We start from the raw sequence: 20926 nt of genomic DNA on the forward strand, positions 1-20926 counted from the left end.
CCAAACTGAAAATCAGTTACTTTTTTTTTGGAAAAATATCTTACTAAATTTGACATTGGAAACAGTTACCTTATGAGATGTAGGAGAGCTACACTGTGGAGGCATACACGGGGTGGCTAGACGATCTAAATGGGCCATGATCACTACAGCTGTTTGTCTCAGATCAATTGCTAGTTCATTGTCCTGTGGTAAAGTCAGATACCTCAGAAAACTTTCATTTGGACTCAGAGGGTAAGTCAGGAGCTAGAAAAGAAAAAAAGAGCAGTCAGAAAAACGTTCAAGGTATTTCTATGCCACTACACATAAAGATATACATTTTAGACATGCTGAGTATCTGCACAAGTTTAAAGAGAAATCAAATCAACTCCGCACAACCTTTTTCTTACAGTAGAGAATTCCAAACACACATTGAGAAAATTTAATCAGACTGTGAAAATGGAAAGTTGCAAGTATAATAAAACCAATTTACTATGTTTTATCAACCTCAATTATATTCACTGTAAGTCATAGTTCAATTACTTTCAATCACAACTAAATAAAAATAATCCAAATACAAAGAAAAAGTTAACCGACCACATCTCTAACTTAATTATCACAAAAGCATTAACTCTGAAACACAATGCTTACCTCTAGCCATATTATGACATTCCTCCTCCTACCTCAAGAAACTCAAACATACACATGAAAAACAAACAACAGTGGTGTGTATATATGTATCTTACATGGAAAACACCACCACCAATCTTGTTTGGATAATTTTACCATTATTTTAGCCAGCCAAATGAAATTTGATACCAGCGTAATGCCCCTTTCAAATAATTCAAGCCTAAATACCTGAATCTCGTCCTCAGTATTGGGCATGTCTTTATTACATATTATACTCTGAAATCGCTGTAGCAAAGGTAGAAGGGGTGCACTTGTTCCCTGTGCAGATCTCTCATTATCTGTTTCCCTTGTTCCATTATCCCAAAGTTGAAGCAACAACATGACTGCAGACAACATTTGGCTGAAAGATGAAATTTACATCTTCTATTAATAAGCATTCTAAAAACATTATTTTAGGTTATCCGTACAATTCACTTTCTACATTTTGAAGTTGAGTGAGATCAGATGTCACAGCTTTTCCTTTTAAACAGATTATCAAAATATCAAAAACATATTTTTCAATCTAACCAACATAAGATTTTGATCGCTGCTGTATTATAGAAAAGGTTTATATGCTTTGAAACACAATTATTATGTTAAACCCAAAGCCATGTAATCTGAAGACAGCCACTGCTCACTATGTCAACAGACAGTAATGGTTATTAAACCAGACTGCTCATGCTTCTTACCTTAGTGTACCCCTCTGCACTGCCAATTCAAGCAATATGGCAAGTGCCAAGTGCTGATCTTGTAACGGAATGTTTCCTGGCCCTTTGGTACTAGGAGCTCCATGCACATCCCTATTTAAAAGTCAAACAATATACATTAACTAAGTAGCCATTAAAAACAATATACATTTGCTTACCAGAAAGGATCTACAACACACCAAGAACGACTAAACATACACAAAACCAGAAAATTAGTGATGAAAGCAGCCAAGAAAAGCTGACACCTTCCACAAAAGATTAAATTTTAGAGTGGCAGCTAGGCTTTAACATTGCCCCAAGATTCACTATCTACTCTATAGCACTATTAAACATGCTAAGAACACGAAAAACATTTTTCACAGGTGAAAATCAAATATTCTTTATGATATTCACTATAAGAATGTAGTTCCAGTATTCAGAAGAATTTACGTTAAATACTGTAAAAGGGTAACTTCAAATCTCCTTAAATCACAGGGGGAAGCAGGTAAGTGCTCCAGGTCCAATATGAGCGTATTTTCCCTCATATACAAAATCTGCATTATTTTATTACACTATGAAGGCACAATTAAGTGTACACATATACTGTATTAACAAATCACTCTTTATGTGGGTACAGTTTACATTAGTGAAACGCTGTTTTTCAGGTACATCTACAGTGATTCAGAATACTCAAATTCAGATTTTTCTTAAACAGTTAAAAGTAATTAAATCATATTTAAAGATCATCACTTCAACAGTTCTTTTATTTTTTTGCTTGCTTCTATAACATTAGAAGAGGAAAGCAACATTTTTAATGTTCCATAAACTAATATGTTTATACCATCAGCTGCTAAGAGATGCAAGTTTGCCATTTAACATCTACTTTCGCAATGCTTGAAAAAAGAAACTTACCCAGTCACAACAGACCTTAGGAATTTAGTAGCTCTTTCCACCACTTCCAGCCATACAGAAGATACAGTCCCTTCATCAAAAAGGGATGCCTCTGGTAGAGCTCGTAGTGCATCAAGTGACTCCTGTAACAATTCACTGCACAGGTCTGCATCTTCACCTAAGGAACACAGTAATACTAGTTACACTTCCACCTTTAGCGAAGTTATACAGATTTTTGTATACAATGTTCTACAGAGATTTTTTTAAACCTCAAGCTTACAAGTTACTTCATAATAATACGTACAAACTTCCCAGTTTTCAAATGACCATTTTTACTGCAAGACTTCTGAAGCACTATCTGCTTTACGAAAAAAACCAAACATTCAGAAAGGTGACAACTCATCCCACTATGCATCCACTGAGGAAATCAGAGGAAGAACTAGGACTGGCTAGACAAAGAGTAAGCTGAACAGCTGCCATCTGAACAAACAGCACAGACTGAGATAAACAGGTAGGTCCAAGTGACACAGCTGACCAATCTGCCAACCTCTGCAATATGACAATTGCTGACAAGTACACAAACTAAATACAAGTTTCACACTATTGCTCTAATTTCCTTTTCTAAGCTGCTACTATTCGTGTTGCAGTACAGTGGATCAACCCCGTCTGAAGATTAAATCCAACTTTTCTGAAACCTGGCATTAAAAAAGATGTTCTCTTCGTGAAATCTCAATTTGCCTTCCTAAGGATAGAAGTGCCCCAGCACAACACAGTATTGGTACTGGCTCGGATGTCTTCGATCATCCACACTATCGTTGGGCATAATACCAGATGAACATAAAACACAATTATGCAAATCCAACAGTTATAAATGTATAGTTCTATGCAAATATGTAATATACACAAGTTTTAACAAATCATCTGCCCTATAATAAAAAAAATATATGAAGTATGCTACAGAGGAGACCCACCTGACCTCCAGGCTCTACGAAGGAACGCGAACGCAAATGAAAGTGCTGCTCGGGATCCAACTCGTGCGAGTCCTTCTACACCTTTTCCCACAGGTCTTGGGCTAAATAACATTATATATGCATTGTCTTGATATAATTTACTAGTATAAATATATATTACAATATAATTATTTGTATAACTTTTATGTCCTACGATTTTATAATTTAGCTATATGCATGCATATTACACAATTTTTATTGGCAAAGAATTGTAATTGCCTTTTAAGAATGAAGGTTACCAACATCAAAATGTCAACAACCAAAATTCAATTTAAGTTGCTCCAAAAAACGACTGATTGAATTCCCAATATCAAAAAGCTTCACAGAGAAAAAGACTGGCATAATTGACTGCCATCAGAAAGACGCCTGTAGTTACTCAGAGTGAAATTATAATGGTGTATTCAAAATACACAGATGCAGTGTACTTCATGTACTCATTATTCACTCAGGAAGTTTATACTTCTTGTTAATTTAGACTGCATAAACTATGTTTATAGGCTTTTTAAATGAATCTTCAATTACTGATAATTAATTCCATCAATTTTGTCATTTCTCATCTCTCTATTCAAGTGTCAATGTTAGAAATCTCTCTGCAGCTTTGGTATTGGTGTACATAAGGAATACATATATCTTGAACTTTTGTTAATACCCACTACACTCGCATACATTTCTGTTAACTTTTTTAATGCAAACAACCACATTAATTAAAGTAAGCTTTCCTTTGTACTTAACAACAGGAGATTCTCTACTGCTTCCTCTCAGAAAGACACCAACAATTTTATGTTCGTTTTAACCTCACATCAAAAGAAAGTGAACTACTTGTGACTTTTTCAAGACAGAAAAAATTTTAACCGGCATTTTTAGATATATGATACATTAAATATACCAGTGCTTTTTAATCAGAATTGAAAAAAATAAATTCAGAGAACAGACTATTCAGACAAAGGTATCATTGTAAGAACACCAATCCCATAATAACTAGTCATGGTATCTACTAAACACCTCCTTTAATTTTTGAAGCTAGAGACAATCTAACATAAAAACTTCCCTGGCTCAATAGCTTGTTCTGTCAGACAGCAACCCTGTTCAACTATTGAACAACTTCTTTATCTCCTTAGCTGACAGATTATTTTTTTTCTGGTTTTAGGTCAATAAGCTATCTAGACAGGGAAAGTAATCAGACAATTTCTTATTCAGTTAGTTCACTTGAATGTTCAATTACAACATTTCTCACCCAAGCTACAGAAAACTATGTTCAAATTATATGTATTTGTATTTTTAAACTTGTAATGTACCTTAATCGACCAAATATTGACAAAAGATATACTAATGTAACCTCCACCAGCATCATTTCTGAAATAGGCTTCTCCATACTTTCTAGCTGAATAGAACAAAAGGAATACCTCAGTAAAAGTATACTTACAGCTCAAAGAATAACATTTACAGCAGTGCATTACAATAAAAACTCACCAGTAAGAACAGAGACACTATAAGCAAGCATCAGCCAAGGAGGAAAACTACATAGCAGATAACACCATGTAAAACCATCTTAAGAAATAAGAAGAGCTTCTTTAGTGCTAATGTGTATGAGGAGGAAGAGATCCCATTAAGCTCTCACACACAGGTTGATTATGACTTTTCTAATGTATTAACTTATTCATGCGCGTGTTATTACCTTTTCTTATCCACAGCAGGCAGAGGAATACTACTGCTTTTCCACTTCACTTTGACATTCTCCTGAAGAACTGTTCTGTTCAATGCAATGAAATATCGTTCCAGGATAACTAGCCTCTGCTTTAGCCTCATAGCTGAAAGAGCTGTTGTAGCAGTTTGTGTAGTCAGAGTTTGCTGTTCCTTCACTAGTACCTGAAGGCATTCCTTCAATTCATTCACATCTGAGAATCAGACAAAGGTATCATTGTATGGGTGTTCATCTTTGCTATATACAGTATCAAGTAAAATTAAGGCAAACTGGAAACTGTCAACCAACCAGAAGCCTGAACCTCAAAACCCAGGGAAACTCCCCGTTTCCTTACCTAATTTGCACATTTCTCATCCACAGTATTACATAATCACAATCATACTTTGCAGGTGTTTAGAAAAAGGTTATAATCAAAACTGGGTTTGTGTGAACACATCTGAACCTTCGTATTTCACGTGTGAAATTAAACCATCATAGGAAATATTCACACATTTTAACATAAAATTAGATAGCAAATTCTTATCATCTGACCTCAGAGTCACAGTTTTCTTAAGTGCCTGCAACAACCTTGCAAGTCCTCACAAGGCTATGCTTTCATTTTGCACTAATGCACATTATCTTAAGTTTCTCAGAAGTTATAAAATTACTCTCAGAAGCTCTAGGATCACTGCCAAGAGCTGCTAAGCTTCTGAAACAAACAACATCAGAAATTTAAGATGCTTGCAAGTACTATCAGCAAATACAAGATCTGACTTCTGTACCAACAACTAAAGAATTAATTCCTCACTAACCAGAAAAAGCAGTCAACAGCCCAAAGTCCTAGTAATCTACTAACAGATGGTAACAAGTACAGTTTAAAAAAAAAAAATACAAAAAAACCCAACACACTCAACCATTTTAAAATAAAAATTTGGAAACTGTGCATTTTTACATTCTCTGTAACTTTAATTCCTAGGACAAACAGCAAAGCAGTGCATTCTTAGAAGGGTTCTTTTCTGTCCCTTTATTAACAGTCCAATCACTCAGCCACCCCAGCCTGCTTTGCACTGCATTATTGTAATTGTCCCTAAGCCAACCACATTTGTTGCCTGGCTGCTTCGCAGAAGTACCTTTGTTTTAACTGATGCTGGACTAAGGGGTACGAAAAAAAGCCTACGTCTGCATGTATGTAATAGTGCTCATGAGAAGATGAACACAACCTTAAAGAAACCAAACAAAACCAAAAAACCCCAGAAAACCAATACTTTATTGCAACAGCTGCCTCCAAGCTATAGAAATTTAAACACATTTACAATAGTCTCTAGAGTTGAAAATTGTATCTAATGAGGCACAACCTTTTTTTTTTTTTTTTTTTTTTTCCAACTGTAAATATATGAAGTATTTCAAAGTTTTGTCCTCACTGCAACGCATCTTTAAGCACCCAGGAGAGAATTCAAGGGGGCCTTCTCTGCCACCAGATCACATTGCACAGTCACTTACAGTTTGTCGTCAGCCTTCATCCCAGCCTGTTTTCAACATTGCTACTCACATTTCACCATTTCATAATGTGTTAGATTCCTTTCCCTAAGGCAATTTACATCTTTCCACCTGACTATGAGGAACAACTTATTTTTTCAACAAGTAAGAATAGATTAAAAAGTGTTCCTTGCAGTCTAGACCTTAAAAAAAAAATATTAGACAAAAGCAATAGCAGTTATTAGACAAATTCATACCTTGACTCAAACAACACGAAATGTAACAAAACCACAAGAAGTATGACAAAAAATCCAGACTGTCCTTAACATTAGCCCTACAAAGAACTCTATAGCCAGTTACATAAAAAATGGCCAGGTTACATACATACAGCTATTCCAGATCACAATGTAAAGTAATACATGAAAAAAACAGATGCCTGAAAGGCAGGTTTGATTGGTTTGGTTTGGCTTTATTATTATGACCATATAGAAGTTTACTTGGAAAGTTTAATGGATGACTATCAATACCCAGTCTGAAGCTCCAGTCTACCTCCAGGTTGATCCAACTAAAATTTTGTTTCATTAAAAACCACAATTTTGAGAAAAAAAAAATCTCAGATGCAAAATGTTAGCAGTACTTAGAACACTAAACTAAAAACTTCCACCAAAAATAAACTGTTTGTTCTGAGGCTGCTGCTGTTACTTTAGGTGTGCCTTAACCTTTATTTTGTAGGCAGAAATACAAAAAACCATATTGCAGCAAGCACATGGCTTCTGCGCTTCAGAGTATCATAGCAGAACGTGGTCAATACTGACATGCCAGTTCCATGATCCATCTAAACAAACCATCAGAAGACATAAAAATCAGGGGTTTTCTTCCCTGCCTGAACACTAAAGCCCTAATCAACCTCTAAATACCACCAAATATTATTTTTACAATGAAGTAAAAAATGACCATAGTCTCCACTTCACAAAGAGGCTTTTCTTAACATTGTTCTTTTTGGCAGCCGATTTAATTCTGCAGATTCATTCCCCACATTATTGTCTCCTATATCTACAGGAAAAGTAAAGTAACAGTCAGCGAAGAAAACCCAAGGCACTCTAATTAATGCATATGTTTGGTTAAGAGAAAGTCTCTGGTGCTACAGAAATCAAGCACTAGGTGCCAGACTCAGCAGAGTCTGTAACAGCTACAGCATTCACCGTTCCTTCCCTGGGGGGAGTTATCTAAATGTGGACACCCTCTAAAATTATTTCTGAGAGTTGGAGAATTAGATGAAGCAGCCCCCTCATTTCAAAATAACATGCTTATTAAACATATGTCATTGGGACTACTGGAAAAAAACCCTTAGGACAGGCAGAAGCCACCTACAATCTTCCAGCAATTACTTTATGAGGAACTTTCCCCAAAAGTCTACAGCTGCACATCTTTCAAACCACTTTCAACCAACTACAGTACTGTCATTATCAGCATCCCAGCCATTCTGATGCAGTATGTGACAAACTACTGTATGAACTCTGAATGCATAGAAAACAGAATCCTATGGAAGCACACACAATGAATGCACATCAAGCACCAGTTTTAAAGCTGGCCATTGTATAAACACACAATACTGTGTCTCTGCAGAAAAAAAAAGTTTCATAGCAGCACCTATACAATTAATTCCTAATGGGTCAGCAATACCGAGGGTAACCTGCAAGACACTCAATATCCTATGCAATGATCTGATAGGACAACTGGCTCATTTGACAAAAAAAGTTATCATTACTGTTGGTTTTAAATGCCTCAAAGGTTCAATTCTGTTTTAATAGTTCACAGACTATGCAATGTTTCAGAAAACAAAACCTCACAATAGCACTTTCTAAAGTAAGAGACTGTAAGAGCAAGTTATTTTGCTTTCCCGTCAATGAAGTCAACATCAACAAAAAAAGTCAAATTTAAACAACACAAGGCTAGAAGAGGAATCAATTAAAATCTTGTCTTCACTTGTTAGGAAGAAAAGGGATCTGGAAAGAAAAAATCTGGAAAGAATTTAATTTTCAAGTGATTAGCCCTAAAAATCACAAAGTCTTATATTCAGAAACTAGTAATATGAAGAACTTTTAAGTTACAATACACTGTTTTCAAATACTTAAACGCTGTATGGAAAAATATTTTTTTTCTAATCAAAAACATGATTTAGTCTCACCAAGATTCAAACCATATAAAAATAACCTGCATGAAGCATAAACTTGTTTTCTGGATTTAGTTGTAATAAAATTATTTTCTTTCCCCCTTCTCACCTTGCCTTCACAGTCTCAAGTGGCTACAATTTTAGAAAGGCTTTCTACGGAAATTAAATAATTCCACTCTTAAATATTTTATCCATTTATACATTTATTTAGTATTTCCAGAATGCAAAATAAAGTTCTCATGCAAAGTGCAATAAAGGCTGGAACAGTTTAAAGCGGTCTTGTAACTCAGAAATCTCAAAAACAAGCCAAGGACTGTCCTATTTTATTAAAAGCAACACTATTTTTAAGTGAGATGTATCTATACGCTTCCTCACTTTAAATCTTCTCTTATACTGTAAGTAAATTTATCTTTAAAAAAAATTCAGTTCAACTTCAGAAAGATTTAAATATATCTGGAATCAACCCAATGAAATTGGTTTCAATAAACCCTCAAGTCTGAACACCACTTATTACCAATGAACTACATAGTCTGATGAGAGAATAGCTTATTAATAGTAACGATTCAAATTTCATCTGAAAAGGTTGCAGGGAACACTTTAAACAAAACTGTTCATATGCCACTACATCAGTCCTTGATGCTAACCACCCGTTGCAATGCTTTGCTTTGTCTGTTATTTTATGAAGGGTGGAGACACACTATTTACTAATCCATACCTACAATATCAAAGTTGAAGTCATACCATACAAGTTTAAATCCTCAAACTACCATTAGCAGAATACTTGTTAACTGACAACTATAGTAAGATATGATTCTGGCTGTGGTGGAGATAGGTAAGCCCCTTACCATCTTCTGTTAAAATTTATCACATCCCTCCCTCCCCTCAACAACTAACATAACTATGTATCTTCACTTCTTCATTCCTCCTGCCAGAAGTTCTCTGCATTAGAAGGAAAAATAGCATTTGTGTTTAACCCCAACAATCAGAACTGAGAAGTTCCATGTTATTTAGGTATGCTAGCAAAACCGGGGTGGGGGGCAAACCAAGCAACTGAAGACAGTAGCTTCTTTAACCATTTCAGCCACAGCCAGAACACTAACTTGACATGAGCCTTAAGACAGGTAGCCAAAGGCATGTTTGCACCTGTTTTAGCAGCTAAAATAAATCATTTAAACCATATAAATGGTTTCTTAATGCTTATTTTATTAGCTCTTGTATGGAACACCATGGGCTTGTAACTGGTATATTAAGGACCTTAAAAATGCCAATATCAAACAGAAAAGCTTCAAAGACTTTGGTTGAGTCACAAGCTTCAGTAAAGGCAAATATAGATGCTACGGTGTGGAGAGATTTCAGACCTAAAAAAATCAAAACACATTTCAAAGAGAATTTGGCAAGAATCTACTGTTATAATGAGCACACATTCCTGTAAGCAGCAGAACTAACGTGCTCTAATTTCCTAGAGATTTTTATATTTTGTCTCCTCCTTCCCCTTCCACTACACAGTATTTTCACTGGACAAAGAGCAGACAGAAGATGCACTTGGCTTGGCTTAACAGACATCTAATGATGCCTATAAGCCATCACCACAGAATGAGTGGATGCAACATCTAAGAGGGAAAAACAAAAATGCAATCACAGACACGTAATTTCCTTAAAAAAACAAAGCTAAATATGTTCCCCAAATTATTTTATACTAACAAAGAATGTAATTTCTACAGGGCATTTAGCTTCCTTCTGTCTGCTTCTGTATTCAGAAACTGACCATCAGCAGACCTCACCTTATTAGTATTCAGTAGGAGAAATAATGAATGGTTGCATGCACATTCAGAATGCATCTTGTTATGTGGCCGGGTGTTTAATTTTCAAAAGTTTTATATCCTGAGAAAAACTTGTTTAAATTGATGCTCAAATAGTCATGCACATAACAAAATAGCAAGAACTAAGTCTTGTGTGTGTAAAAATATACACACACATGCACATACCCCTTAAGAACATAAACAGCAACCACATAAGATACTTAGAGCTGGACAACAGCTTTCAAGTTGGAGGGGGGGGTAGGGGGGTGAGGGATGTGTGTGTGGAAAGGAGACAAGTTAAAATCTCCTCCAAGAAGTAAAAAAGTAAAAGAAAAAAAAGATGGAGTTCTAAGAAATGTAAAACAGGAGGTCAGATTTCAACCTCTGACCAAACCATTCTTTTATCAGCATTTCTAAATGTAAATTTGAAAGCATTCATCAAGAAATTTTATTAAAGTAGAAAATGTCACTATAAAGGAGCTTTAAAAAGTTTCTCGAATGCGATGACTGCTTTTAACTACTTTTGTACCCAATACAAATTTAATTTTAATCATGTAACTAAGAGCCCTTACAGGATGAAAGTTCTGCCTGTCTCCTCTCTCACAAAGCAAACACAGGAAGATTTGACTGCTGTTGGTAGCAACACATTCTCAACAGTATCTCACTGAACTCACATGGGTAATTTTAACCTGCCCCCTTCAGCATAGCCTCCAAAGCATTTCTTGGTGCAATCAGCCACACTAACAACATTGGAAAAATAAGATGCAGCACCGTCTGTAAACAAGCCCTCGTTCATACATGAGGAAACCCCAGACGTGCTACATCATGACACTGATTTACCAGCATAATAGATTAAGATTAATTCATAATATAAACCAGATCTGACTACACACAAAAATCATATTCCCACTTCAGCTGTGTATTGTTTATTCATTTAAGGATGTTTGCATTAAGATTATTTACTTAGTTGCCCTACATAGGAAACAGAACACTAACATTCCTCCTGAAACTTACAAGTATAAAGTAGCATTTTCTATTCAGACAGCAATGAAGGTGAATGTAAACTAACCTTGTCTGCCAGTATGCAGTATCTAGTATCTCAAACATACAAAATGAGATCAGATTACAGTGAATTTGAATCATATCTCTCTAAAAGTTAAGGGGATTTTTATACACACAGTTGTTGCACCAGTTGGGGTGTTTATTTTCTTCAAGAAATAAAAACTACCTTACCTCAAGTGGTATTAATAAATATATATTTATTAAAACCATACCCACAAAGGGAGCTGGCTCTACAATGTTAAGCCTTGAGAAAGATTTAGCCAGTGATTTTTCCCCAAGACAAAAAACAAAAACTAAAAACAAAACCAAAACACAACAAAAAAAGAAACAGGATTCATCTTAAGGGAAAACTGCACTTTCAGATGGAAGTTGAAAATGCTCAAATCTCTCACACTTTACAGCTATGAAGATACAGTGTATCAGAGACATTTCTAAACACCCAATATTAACATATATTAAATGCTAGGGGTTAGAACTCTCAACACTGGTAGACACACATATGGAATGCATCCAGGAGCATAAATGAATAGCTGATACACACTTAGGAGCAACAAGTCCCACAGAAACCTGTATAAATTCCTCTGCTGTTCCATACATGCATAAATAGTATCAAAATGGAGACAACTGTTTAGTTCATTAGGTCTGTTGGTACTACTTAAGCAACGATGACAGCCAACTGCAAAAGTATGAAGGCAATTAAGTAAGGGAACAATGAAATGGTAGATGTACACTGATGAGCAAGGGAAACAAAATCCCAGGTTTCCCTGTTCAAAGGTCTCCAAAGGACCTTTTACTCAGGAATGAGATCTTGGCACTACAGCAGGATAGATCCAAGAAATTGGTCCACTGTAAATAGCAGCTGGAAAAACAGGGCATCGAGACAGAACAAAAACCAGAGATCATTATATCACTTCACAAAACCCACAGCTGAAGTGGTATATACAGTTCCCAACCCATCTTCCACAGCATAAAACAGGGGGAGAGTGGTGGATAGGAACAAGAAAGGAAAGAGCTAAATGTTTAGTACACCTTCTGTACACAAAGAGATTTTATCATGAGATTAAATCCTCGGTAAGGAAAAAGTACAACCAGGGATGATTATGACAGAATCCTTAAAACACAAAAAACACACCCCACCAGCGCTGGGGAAGATAGGTAAGGAACAACCACTCACTGGTTCTTCCAAATGTAAGGACAACAGGGCATTAGGTGAAACCAACAGATGTCAACATCAAGTCAAGGACTAGGAGGAGATAATACTCATGTGATCAACAGTTGAATTACAAAGCTCCTTGCTACATGTAACTGTGGATGCTAAAAGTTCAGAATGTTCAAAAGGGACAAATAGAAAAAAAAAAATCAACATCAAAGATCTTAAAGCCTACCAAGTTATGCCATGCACACTCATGCTCCAGCAAAACAAAATGCGGAGGAATCCAAACACACCTTCTCATTCCTCCATACCACCACCTCTGGCTCAAAGTCTATAGGCTACAGATAATGTATAAATATAAGACCTAATCACTCACTTGGCTACTGCTATTTATGCTGTTGCTGTCAGGACACTGGACTAGACTGCCCTTTGGTTTGACTCAATACAGCCAATCTAAAGCATATCACAACCAAGAAAAAGAAGCCCAAAAAAACCTAAACACTGCTCTATTTTCTGTAGGTTTTGAACAACTACTTCCTCTTTTTTTCTCCCCATATCCAGAGCTGAACACCAAGACTTCTCTCCAAATCATGTAAGATGTTAAAAAACAAGTATTTTCTTAAAAAGAAAAGTGATGAAAGAAGTAAACCAAGATTTTTTAGGAAGAATCACAAGAACTGGTTAAAGAACACACAACCTGGTAGGAACAGAATAAGGAACATCCAGCAGGAATAGATGTTGTAAAGAAGCACTTGTGTCAAAACTGAGGCCTGAATAGTTCAACATTGCCATCAGTTAACAGCCAAATATGAAATAGGTTAACACCAAGATGCAAGAGAGAAGGAAAAACACCTTAAAGTCAAATAATGACTTACCCATGTATTAATTAATCTTACAAATTTTTACAGCGCTTGGTGTAAGAAGGCCACTCCAAAAACAACAACAAAAAAAAGGGATATGACCTCTTCGCCCTTTTCTGGCAGAGCAGTGATCTTGGCATATATTAGAACTAGGGAAAGCATTTTGCTTCTCTGAACTTGTGCCAGGATGACAAAACAAGCACAGGGCTTGGGGGTACAAGAAGTACTGCTTCTCAACACACTTCATGAACAGATTTTTGTGTGTGCTCTCAAAATCTGAGCCCTCAGGGGGAAAGGATGTCACAAGGCCCACTGACCTGAATTAGCCTGCTCAAGTTCAATAGCATGATCCTTCACATATCTTTACAAAATGAGATTTTAGAAGTGTTGTAATACATAGATACAAACTGTCTAATGTCTAGATACCATTTTCATAATATAAGATTGTAAATCATTAAATTCAGTAAAAATCATTCAGGGTATGGACCTGAAACACAGACTTCAAATGCCTCTTCAGCTCTTTTTGTAGAACTCCAAGCTCACATCTCCAAATTGTATCTTACTATGTTTTCATTTATGTTTTATATTCCTTTACAAGTATGTCTTTAATTCTTACTTGATCAAGAACAACGTATTTAAGAATCAATTCTCCTTTTCAAAAGTTCCTTCCTACTTTTGACAGGCAAATGTTCAAAGGTTCATTTTATTTGTTTATGAAGGCTGACAAAAGAAAAGCTTAAAACAGTTCTCCTTATTTTATGAAACACTTATACAAAGTATTAAAATTCAAATGATTCTCTGTATTTTTTCAAAATTAATTACCAAGCCACAAAAGCTAGGATGGCTCAAAAGGCAACTGTTAGCTGTATTTCCGACAAATACAAAACAAAGTTACCTACAATCATGAACAAAAGCCACCTGTAACACTTCTATAAACGAACTGCAAGTGTGTTTGTAATATTGTTTAAGGATTTGTATGTCACATCTAGGTGATGCAAACTTAGAGCACAAATAGTAACAGAGACCAAGGAATACAAATTTATTAAAGTCTTTAAGTTATTTCTAGAATAAGTATCTGTATGTGTATCAATAAACCATACTATATGTAAGCACTAAAAGTAAATACAAGACAGCAAGTTATTTCTTTCTGAAAACTCCAAACACATGCATCCCTTCTTTTCTAAACAATGTTTTTACCAATTTTTAAGAAATACTTGTAGGGTGAGCTTAAAGGCCATGTCTTGTCCCAAACACCTTGGTCAGTTGGGAGAAGTTTGGTAAGATACTTGGCATTTAGACTACCATTTTGTAAAACAGTTTTATTTCACTCCTCAGCAACAAACACTAAATAAAAAAATAAACCAAAAATAATGTGACCTTCAGCTTACATCACTTCAACATATTCAATTCTCACTCCCCCTTCCAATGTAGTGGCAATTCTTTTCACTCCTCCTACACTGCAAAATTCTGTCTCACTACTAGAGTGACAGCAAGTCCATCTGTCCTCCTGTCCTTAAGAAAAGGGAGCAAGCTGGCTGGCACAGAGCAGAGGACAGCAGACTGGCAGCTGACCTGTGGCTCAACAGAAACAAATAGCTTCCCAAGCAAACAGGGCTACACAAGATGCAGATTCTGGCACTGAAGAGACGATACTTCTCCTAGGGATCTTCAAGTGCTTCTGCATGAGGGGAAAGGAAAAGGGGCACAACAGATGTCTCCAAAGCTGTAAATGCCAACATCTGAATCAGGCAAAATCATGCCCCAGAACTGTAAAACAAACCACTGAAGTGAAGCTGCTTCTGATCTGCTATTTTTAAACATAGACAATTTTAGACAATGAATTGCTGCTCTGCAGTAATAAACAGTCTGAGCTTCAACATCAAAATCAGTATTTTACAGAGCCATACAGGAAGATGGGAACACACAAACCATTTTACCACTGCCATCATAGATGAGATTACTGCCAGCAAAGGTCAGGACAAGACAGTTAACTGAACTAACGATTTTGAATCAATCATGGGAGGAAGGTCAAACTTATCAACCAGACCATGAAATCAGAAGAAAAATCACCTATTAAACCTTTATTGCCTGCAGAAGATTCAGGCTTCAGAAACTAAGCAATTTCTTTTTAGCATCTGCAACCAAAAAAATAATATTCTGAAGGCATTATAACATTTCACTGCATTTGTCCCAAGTCAGTTTATCATTCCTTCCAGCAGCATGAAAGGCGAAAACTGACTCTTCATGAGTCTAATCAAATCTGAACTTAATTACAGTAAATGTTTAACTTCCACCACAGTTAATCACTTATCCAACTTACTCCACTAACCTAACAGATGCATCTGTCAGCATACACATTTGATCCAATTACTTCCTGATGCTACAGAAGTAGTGATCAATGTAGAATATGTAATGATTCAGTAAGAATATCCAAAACAGTTGTAATACCTGGTTGTTTGCCCCACACCCAGCTCTCAACAATTGATTTGGCCCTGTAAGTGGGCAGTGGAGTTTCCTCTTCATCTTTCTTTTCTTTGTCATTTTGCTCTTCTTTCTTTGATGCAGTTTGGCATTCAGTGCTATCATCTGAAGAAACAAAGGGGGGGGGGGGGTAGAAAAAGAGACCAGTTAAGCTATTTTCCCCTTTAATTCAGTTATTAGAAATGTAAAGGTGAAGTGCCCAGCCCACAAGTTTGCAGAAATATTGTTTATCGTTAAGGGGGAGGGGAGGCCATGCGGGGGTAGAAGTAGCATTTTACCATGTTAACTGTCACAGGTGCTAGGTCTCACGTTACATTTCATAAGACTGACCTTAGAATCCAGAAATCACTGCTGTAACCTCCTACTGAGGATGAACATTTAATATCAATACCATATGTAAGACTTACAAAGGATTTGCAACACACGGTATCACAAAGAATGCACTTTCAAGTCAGATTTTGCTCCCAACTATCCACATTTCTGTAGTATTAATTTGTTTTCATATTCCATTACCAACACAGGAAAAAAGACAGCAATTACCTTAATTTCAAAGTTAAGGAGAGCTATATATTGGCATTTACGCTAATTTTATGCAGCAGTATTTCAACAGCTGTAACATATTCAGCATCTTAGTAATTACCAGCTAATAATGAAAATAATACCACCACTTTCTGCCCAAGCAACAAAACAGCGTTTACAATCCTTTTGAGATCACTTTCATAAAGACAGAACACAGACACTATAGTCACTTATCTCTCTAATCAAAGGTTGCATTTAAGTTCCAATTTTCTAAACACAGTAGAACTAGACACCTGGAAGTCTGTCCTTATTCATACTGGGGACATGGAAAACCATATCCATACCTTCAGTCAGTTCAATGCACAAGACTGCCTTGCAATCAAGGGCCATATTGGCAACTGCTTTCCTCACCCTGACCTTTTCTACAAATACCCTCCAAAGTTTCTCAAGTCCAACACTGAACTTACCCATTAAGAGCTTAGGTTCTACCCATTTTCACCAGGCTCTTAAAGATTACTGGTCTTCCATTCCCATCTGCCAATCTAGTCTACAAAGGCTCCCTCATAAAAGTGCAGGCCACAACAAGCCAGTCAACCATTAGAATCTTGTCTTTTTCCCTATCTCAACCCACACACCCAAAACATACACATTTGTACCAGTGTATGTCAGAAGACAATAACAAGCAAGAGGTTTACAGCTGCAGCCAGACACAGCATATCTGACCGCAGCCTGCCTCAGACTCACCAGGACCCCACTTGGAGATCAAAGGCTCTCATCACCTCAAATACACAAAATACACCTATCACAATGTACAAAAACATTCAACTCTTTCTATCAGGCCTGAAAAAAATGAATGGGTAATTGGTTGCAACTGGATCTGTGATTGCCTCTGTTAAAAATTTGTTAGACTGTAGACAACAGCACTTCCCAAAATAAACCTTTTTAAGGTGCCTTAATTATACAAGTTTTAAATTAAAGCCAACGCTTCCTAACCTATAGCACACACTAGTGCTCAGGAGGTGACTCAGGGAGAACTGGGAGCGGGGTAAAGGAGACAGAACCACAGCATGCATGCTGAAGCTAAGATTGAGGGCTAAGGGAGGAATAGCAAAGCCACCTAAGAACAGGAAAAAGCAGTTTGGACATCCCACTTGTAAGCAGCAATCATAGAGTGTATAACCATTTCTCTCAAACACCAAGGAACAGCCAGTACTACAGCAATCATCAGCCTGGTAACACATGTCCAAAATGTGACTGAATCTAGCTGTTTCTATTCCAAGGTGCAAGCCAATAATATTAAAAGCACATTCCGTAACAGAGTTAAATCAGTGACTAAGGACCCTGTTTAGCTCCAGTAGTTCAGAATATTCCCACTGTAACACCATAATGTCACTGTCTCTCCACTCACCCACACATCTAGAGGCACACTCCAGAGGGTCTGGGATTTTACTTAGTGGGTAGAAGGGTTTTGTGCCAAGACATTGCATTTTGCAGGCAGCTGGAAGAGAACTTGTTACACTTTCTAACAGATCCTTGGGAAAGGGTGACAACATAGGGCTACAGTCAGTCACTTTGCTCAGCTCCCCCCTGCAAATGGAGAAGGTCCCAGTCCAGGTGGGAACTTAAGCTTTGCATTGTATAGAAACAACCCTGACACACAAATCCACAAGAAGGATTTCCCCTCCCCCATCATCTGTATGATCAGAAAAGGGGAGCAATGAGGAAGAAGTGAGACTGACTGAGCTAAAAAGCCCATGTCAAAGTTCAACAGACTTTTCAGTATACTTGCAAAAAAACTCATAAGGGACAAAGTTGGTATCACTCTAGATTGAAAGCAGCAACACAGACGTCATAACCGTGGAGACTCAGTTATGCTTAATGAGAGGGATTTATCAAAAGGGAGCCCCAAAGATTTTTCAGGAAGAGGGGCAGGGAGGAAGAAATCTTGAGTGAAGCCAGCACAGGCCAAAATAACAAGTTTTCAAAACAATGCATGCAGTGTGAAAACCTATTTTAATTTCATTTTTCTCAGACTGAAGCATGAATATTGTGGTGGAGGAAACAAAAAACGTGTACCATTCCCCTGAAAGAACTTTCTCTTAACTGTTTTGGTTTACAATTTTAAGCCTCCAAGCTGAGGTCAGTCAAAACTGAGCAACTCAAGTAGCCATCCTCAAGAAGTTCCTTCATCTTTCAAGCTCACTTAGAGGTTTGCTCCCAAGCCAAAGCGCAGTAGCTTACCATGTGTGCTCTACCTTGCACAGCAATAGCCTAATCCAGTATAAGCAGAGGATAAAAAGGAAACAGCTAAAGGTGGAACTTACATTTCATAGTCAATGAACAAAATAATGTCACTGTACAGTTGCCTCTGGCACCTGCTACAGCTTGATCTTCTGTTGCTCTTAAATGCCAATGAACAGTGTCAACAGTGTTAGGAATCCCTCGGTAGAAGGAAAAAGCATGCAACAGTTTCCCAACAGATGTTGCCATTCACAAGGCAAAAAGTTACACAGTGTGTGTTAAACAAGGGTCCTATTTTACAAGCACTCTAAAATAGTATTCGGCAGTCCCAGATCCAGGAAATCTTTCAGCTGCAATACAAAATAATAATTTGATTTCTGTCAAAGAGCTTTTCTTTTATATGTATATACATATGCATAAACTTCATTTGATAATTATTTGTGAAGGAAGGATGCATGCCTAACCATTTGCAAATCATGTTTACACAGCCTTCCAGGTGTAGAAGTCCAGGTGACAGAAAATTCTGATCTCGTAATCCTAATCAGAAATAAAGTTTCTTTTCTTCCCTGGTATACTATTTTTTAAAAAGCATTTTTAAACTATCTGTTGAATATGCAATAAAGCATTTTACACTTATGAAGTCAAACTGTCCAACAGGGTGACTACAGACTTCCCTTTATCCTGCAAAGAGAGTATAATAATCTACAGCTGAGTACTGAATGCTCGAGACACTGGGTACAGCCAATATAGCTGGGTCGAGGCAAGGAGAAAATAGAAGACGCACGTTTCTCAATTTTAACAAGTTCTTTCTTGCACAAGGAGGCTCAAAGCAGGAGCCAGCCTATATGCCTGCTCACTACTACAGTTTGGTACATACATGGTCTGAACAGTAGCTGCCACCACAACCAAATTCCCACGTACTGTATCATAAAGATTTAGTTTCTGCCAGCCTCTCTGGAATCACTTGTGGCATTTGGACTTTATTATCTATTTGCAGGTGCAACACTGAATGAGGTTTGTGGATTCAATGGCACTATGCTGACAAAAGTCCAGCTTTCAGGAAAGGGGGAACAGAAGCAAAGAGGAAGCCCACAATGTTTACCAAAGGCAGGACAGAGGCATGAAGCTGATAATTTTCTGGTTTTGCCCTGGAACTTAAAATAGCTAACTGAAACAGAAATCCCCACTTATACAGAAGTTTGCAGAATCAAAAATTAACAACCACCCACAAAAGAGAGACCTATGTAGTTGACTGGTAATGTCTTAAAATTTTGCATTAATGGTTCTCTAACTTAAAAATTTAGTAAGAACAACACTAATTAATATTTCTTATTATTTTTAGTACATAGTTTCCAGCACATAAGATATTAATCTCATCCAAATTTCCTCAGATCAGTCTAATTATCTTTTAAGTACACGCCATGTTGCAAGTGCACCTGTATCTGGACATCACTTCTGTCACAGCTGTGTCCTCAGATGATACTTGGAAACAAGCAAATCTGCTAAACACGTTTATCAAACCTGTTTTGCTTAAAGTGCCATGAAGAAAAAACAAAGAGGTTATTCCTAACCACATGTTCTTGCTAACAGAGGGGGAAAAATACACCACTTGCATATTCTTCCCGGAGAGAAAAGGAATGCTTTTTGCTATCAATAGCAGGTTCTTCAATCTATTGCCAGTGCCAATACCCACTGAAAGAATGAAGTACCTCTTCTGAGCAGCCCAGTCAGCACCAACACAGCACTACAGCACTAGTGAAGAAAAGGAGTTACAATGGATAGGGATAAATCAAAGCTTTTTAAAACAGACTGGTTTTTTTTACAAAAAGACTACTTCAGCAACATCTTCAATTTATCTCCGAATTAGTCAATTTAGCAGCAAAATCTGAATATTGAGATTAAAATGTATTGCTTTTTATATAAACCCCATTATTTGTATGTACTTTTCCCTCTCTTCTTGAATTACTTTTATAGATTGTTTAGGCAAAAAAAAGTAACTACCAACTAAACAGACAAAAATACTCCAGCCTTTTATTTCATGAAACTCAATTTGAGCTGCAAGTTCAGAGATGTAAACTAACCACCAGTTTTTCTGGTTCCACAATTCACTACTGCCTAATAGAATCAAACAATCTGATTGATATTAACCAAAAAAAGACTTGATTAGTTTTTCTTCTCAAAGCTCAAATCCAGCAAGCAAGATGGTTGTATTTTACCAATCCTGTAGGCCAGCACAATGGTATTTATGA

At 36.8% G+C, this 20926-nt stretch overlaps 1 protein-coding gene across 4 annotated transcripts in view; it reads right to left on the reverse strand.

Moving 5' to 3' along the window:
* The window catches only part of HERC2 (HECT and RLD domain containing E3 ubiquitin protein ligase 2), a 113356-nt gene that overhangs the window by 77823 nt on the left and 14607 nt on the right, over positions 1-20926 (reverse strand). For 2 of the 4 annotated variants that reach the window (XM_040584823.1, XM_040584821.1), the window contains exons 4-10: positions 15885-16022; positions 4908-5127; positions 3194-3294; positions 2244-2400; positions 1335-1445; positions 835-1006; positions 70-243 (exon numbers count right to left, since the gene is read on the reverse strand). In XM_040584823.1, the coding sequence (XP_040440757.1) occupies positions 70-243; positions 835-1006; positions 1335-1445; positions 2244-2400; positions 3194-3294; positions 4908-5127; positions 15885-16022 (1073 nt within the window). Of the gene's footprint in view, positions 1-69; positions 244-834; positions 1007-1334; positions 1446-2243; positions 2401-3193; positions 3295-4907; positions 5128-5268; positions 5362-15884; positions 16023-20926 lie in introns of those variants that run through there. The other 2 variants (XM_040584822.1, XM_040584824.1) reach the window with 2 other exon arrangements.

This window comes from Falco naumanni, chromosome 2 (assembly GCF_017639655.2).
Source record: "Falco naumanni isolate bFalNau1 chromosome 2, bFalNau1.pat, whole genome shotgun sequence".
NCBI classification, from domain to species: Eukaryota; Metazoa; Chordata; class Aves; order Falconiformes; family Falconidae; genus Falco; species Falco naumanni.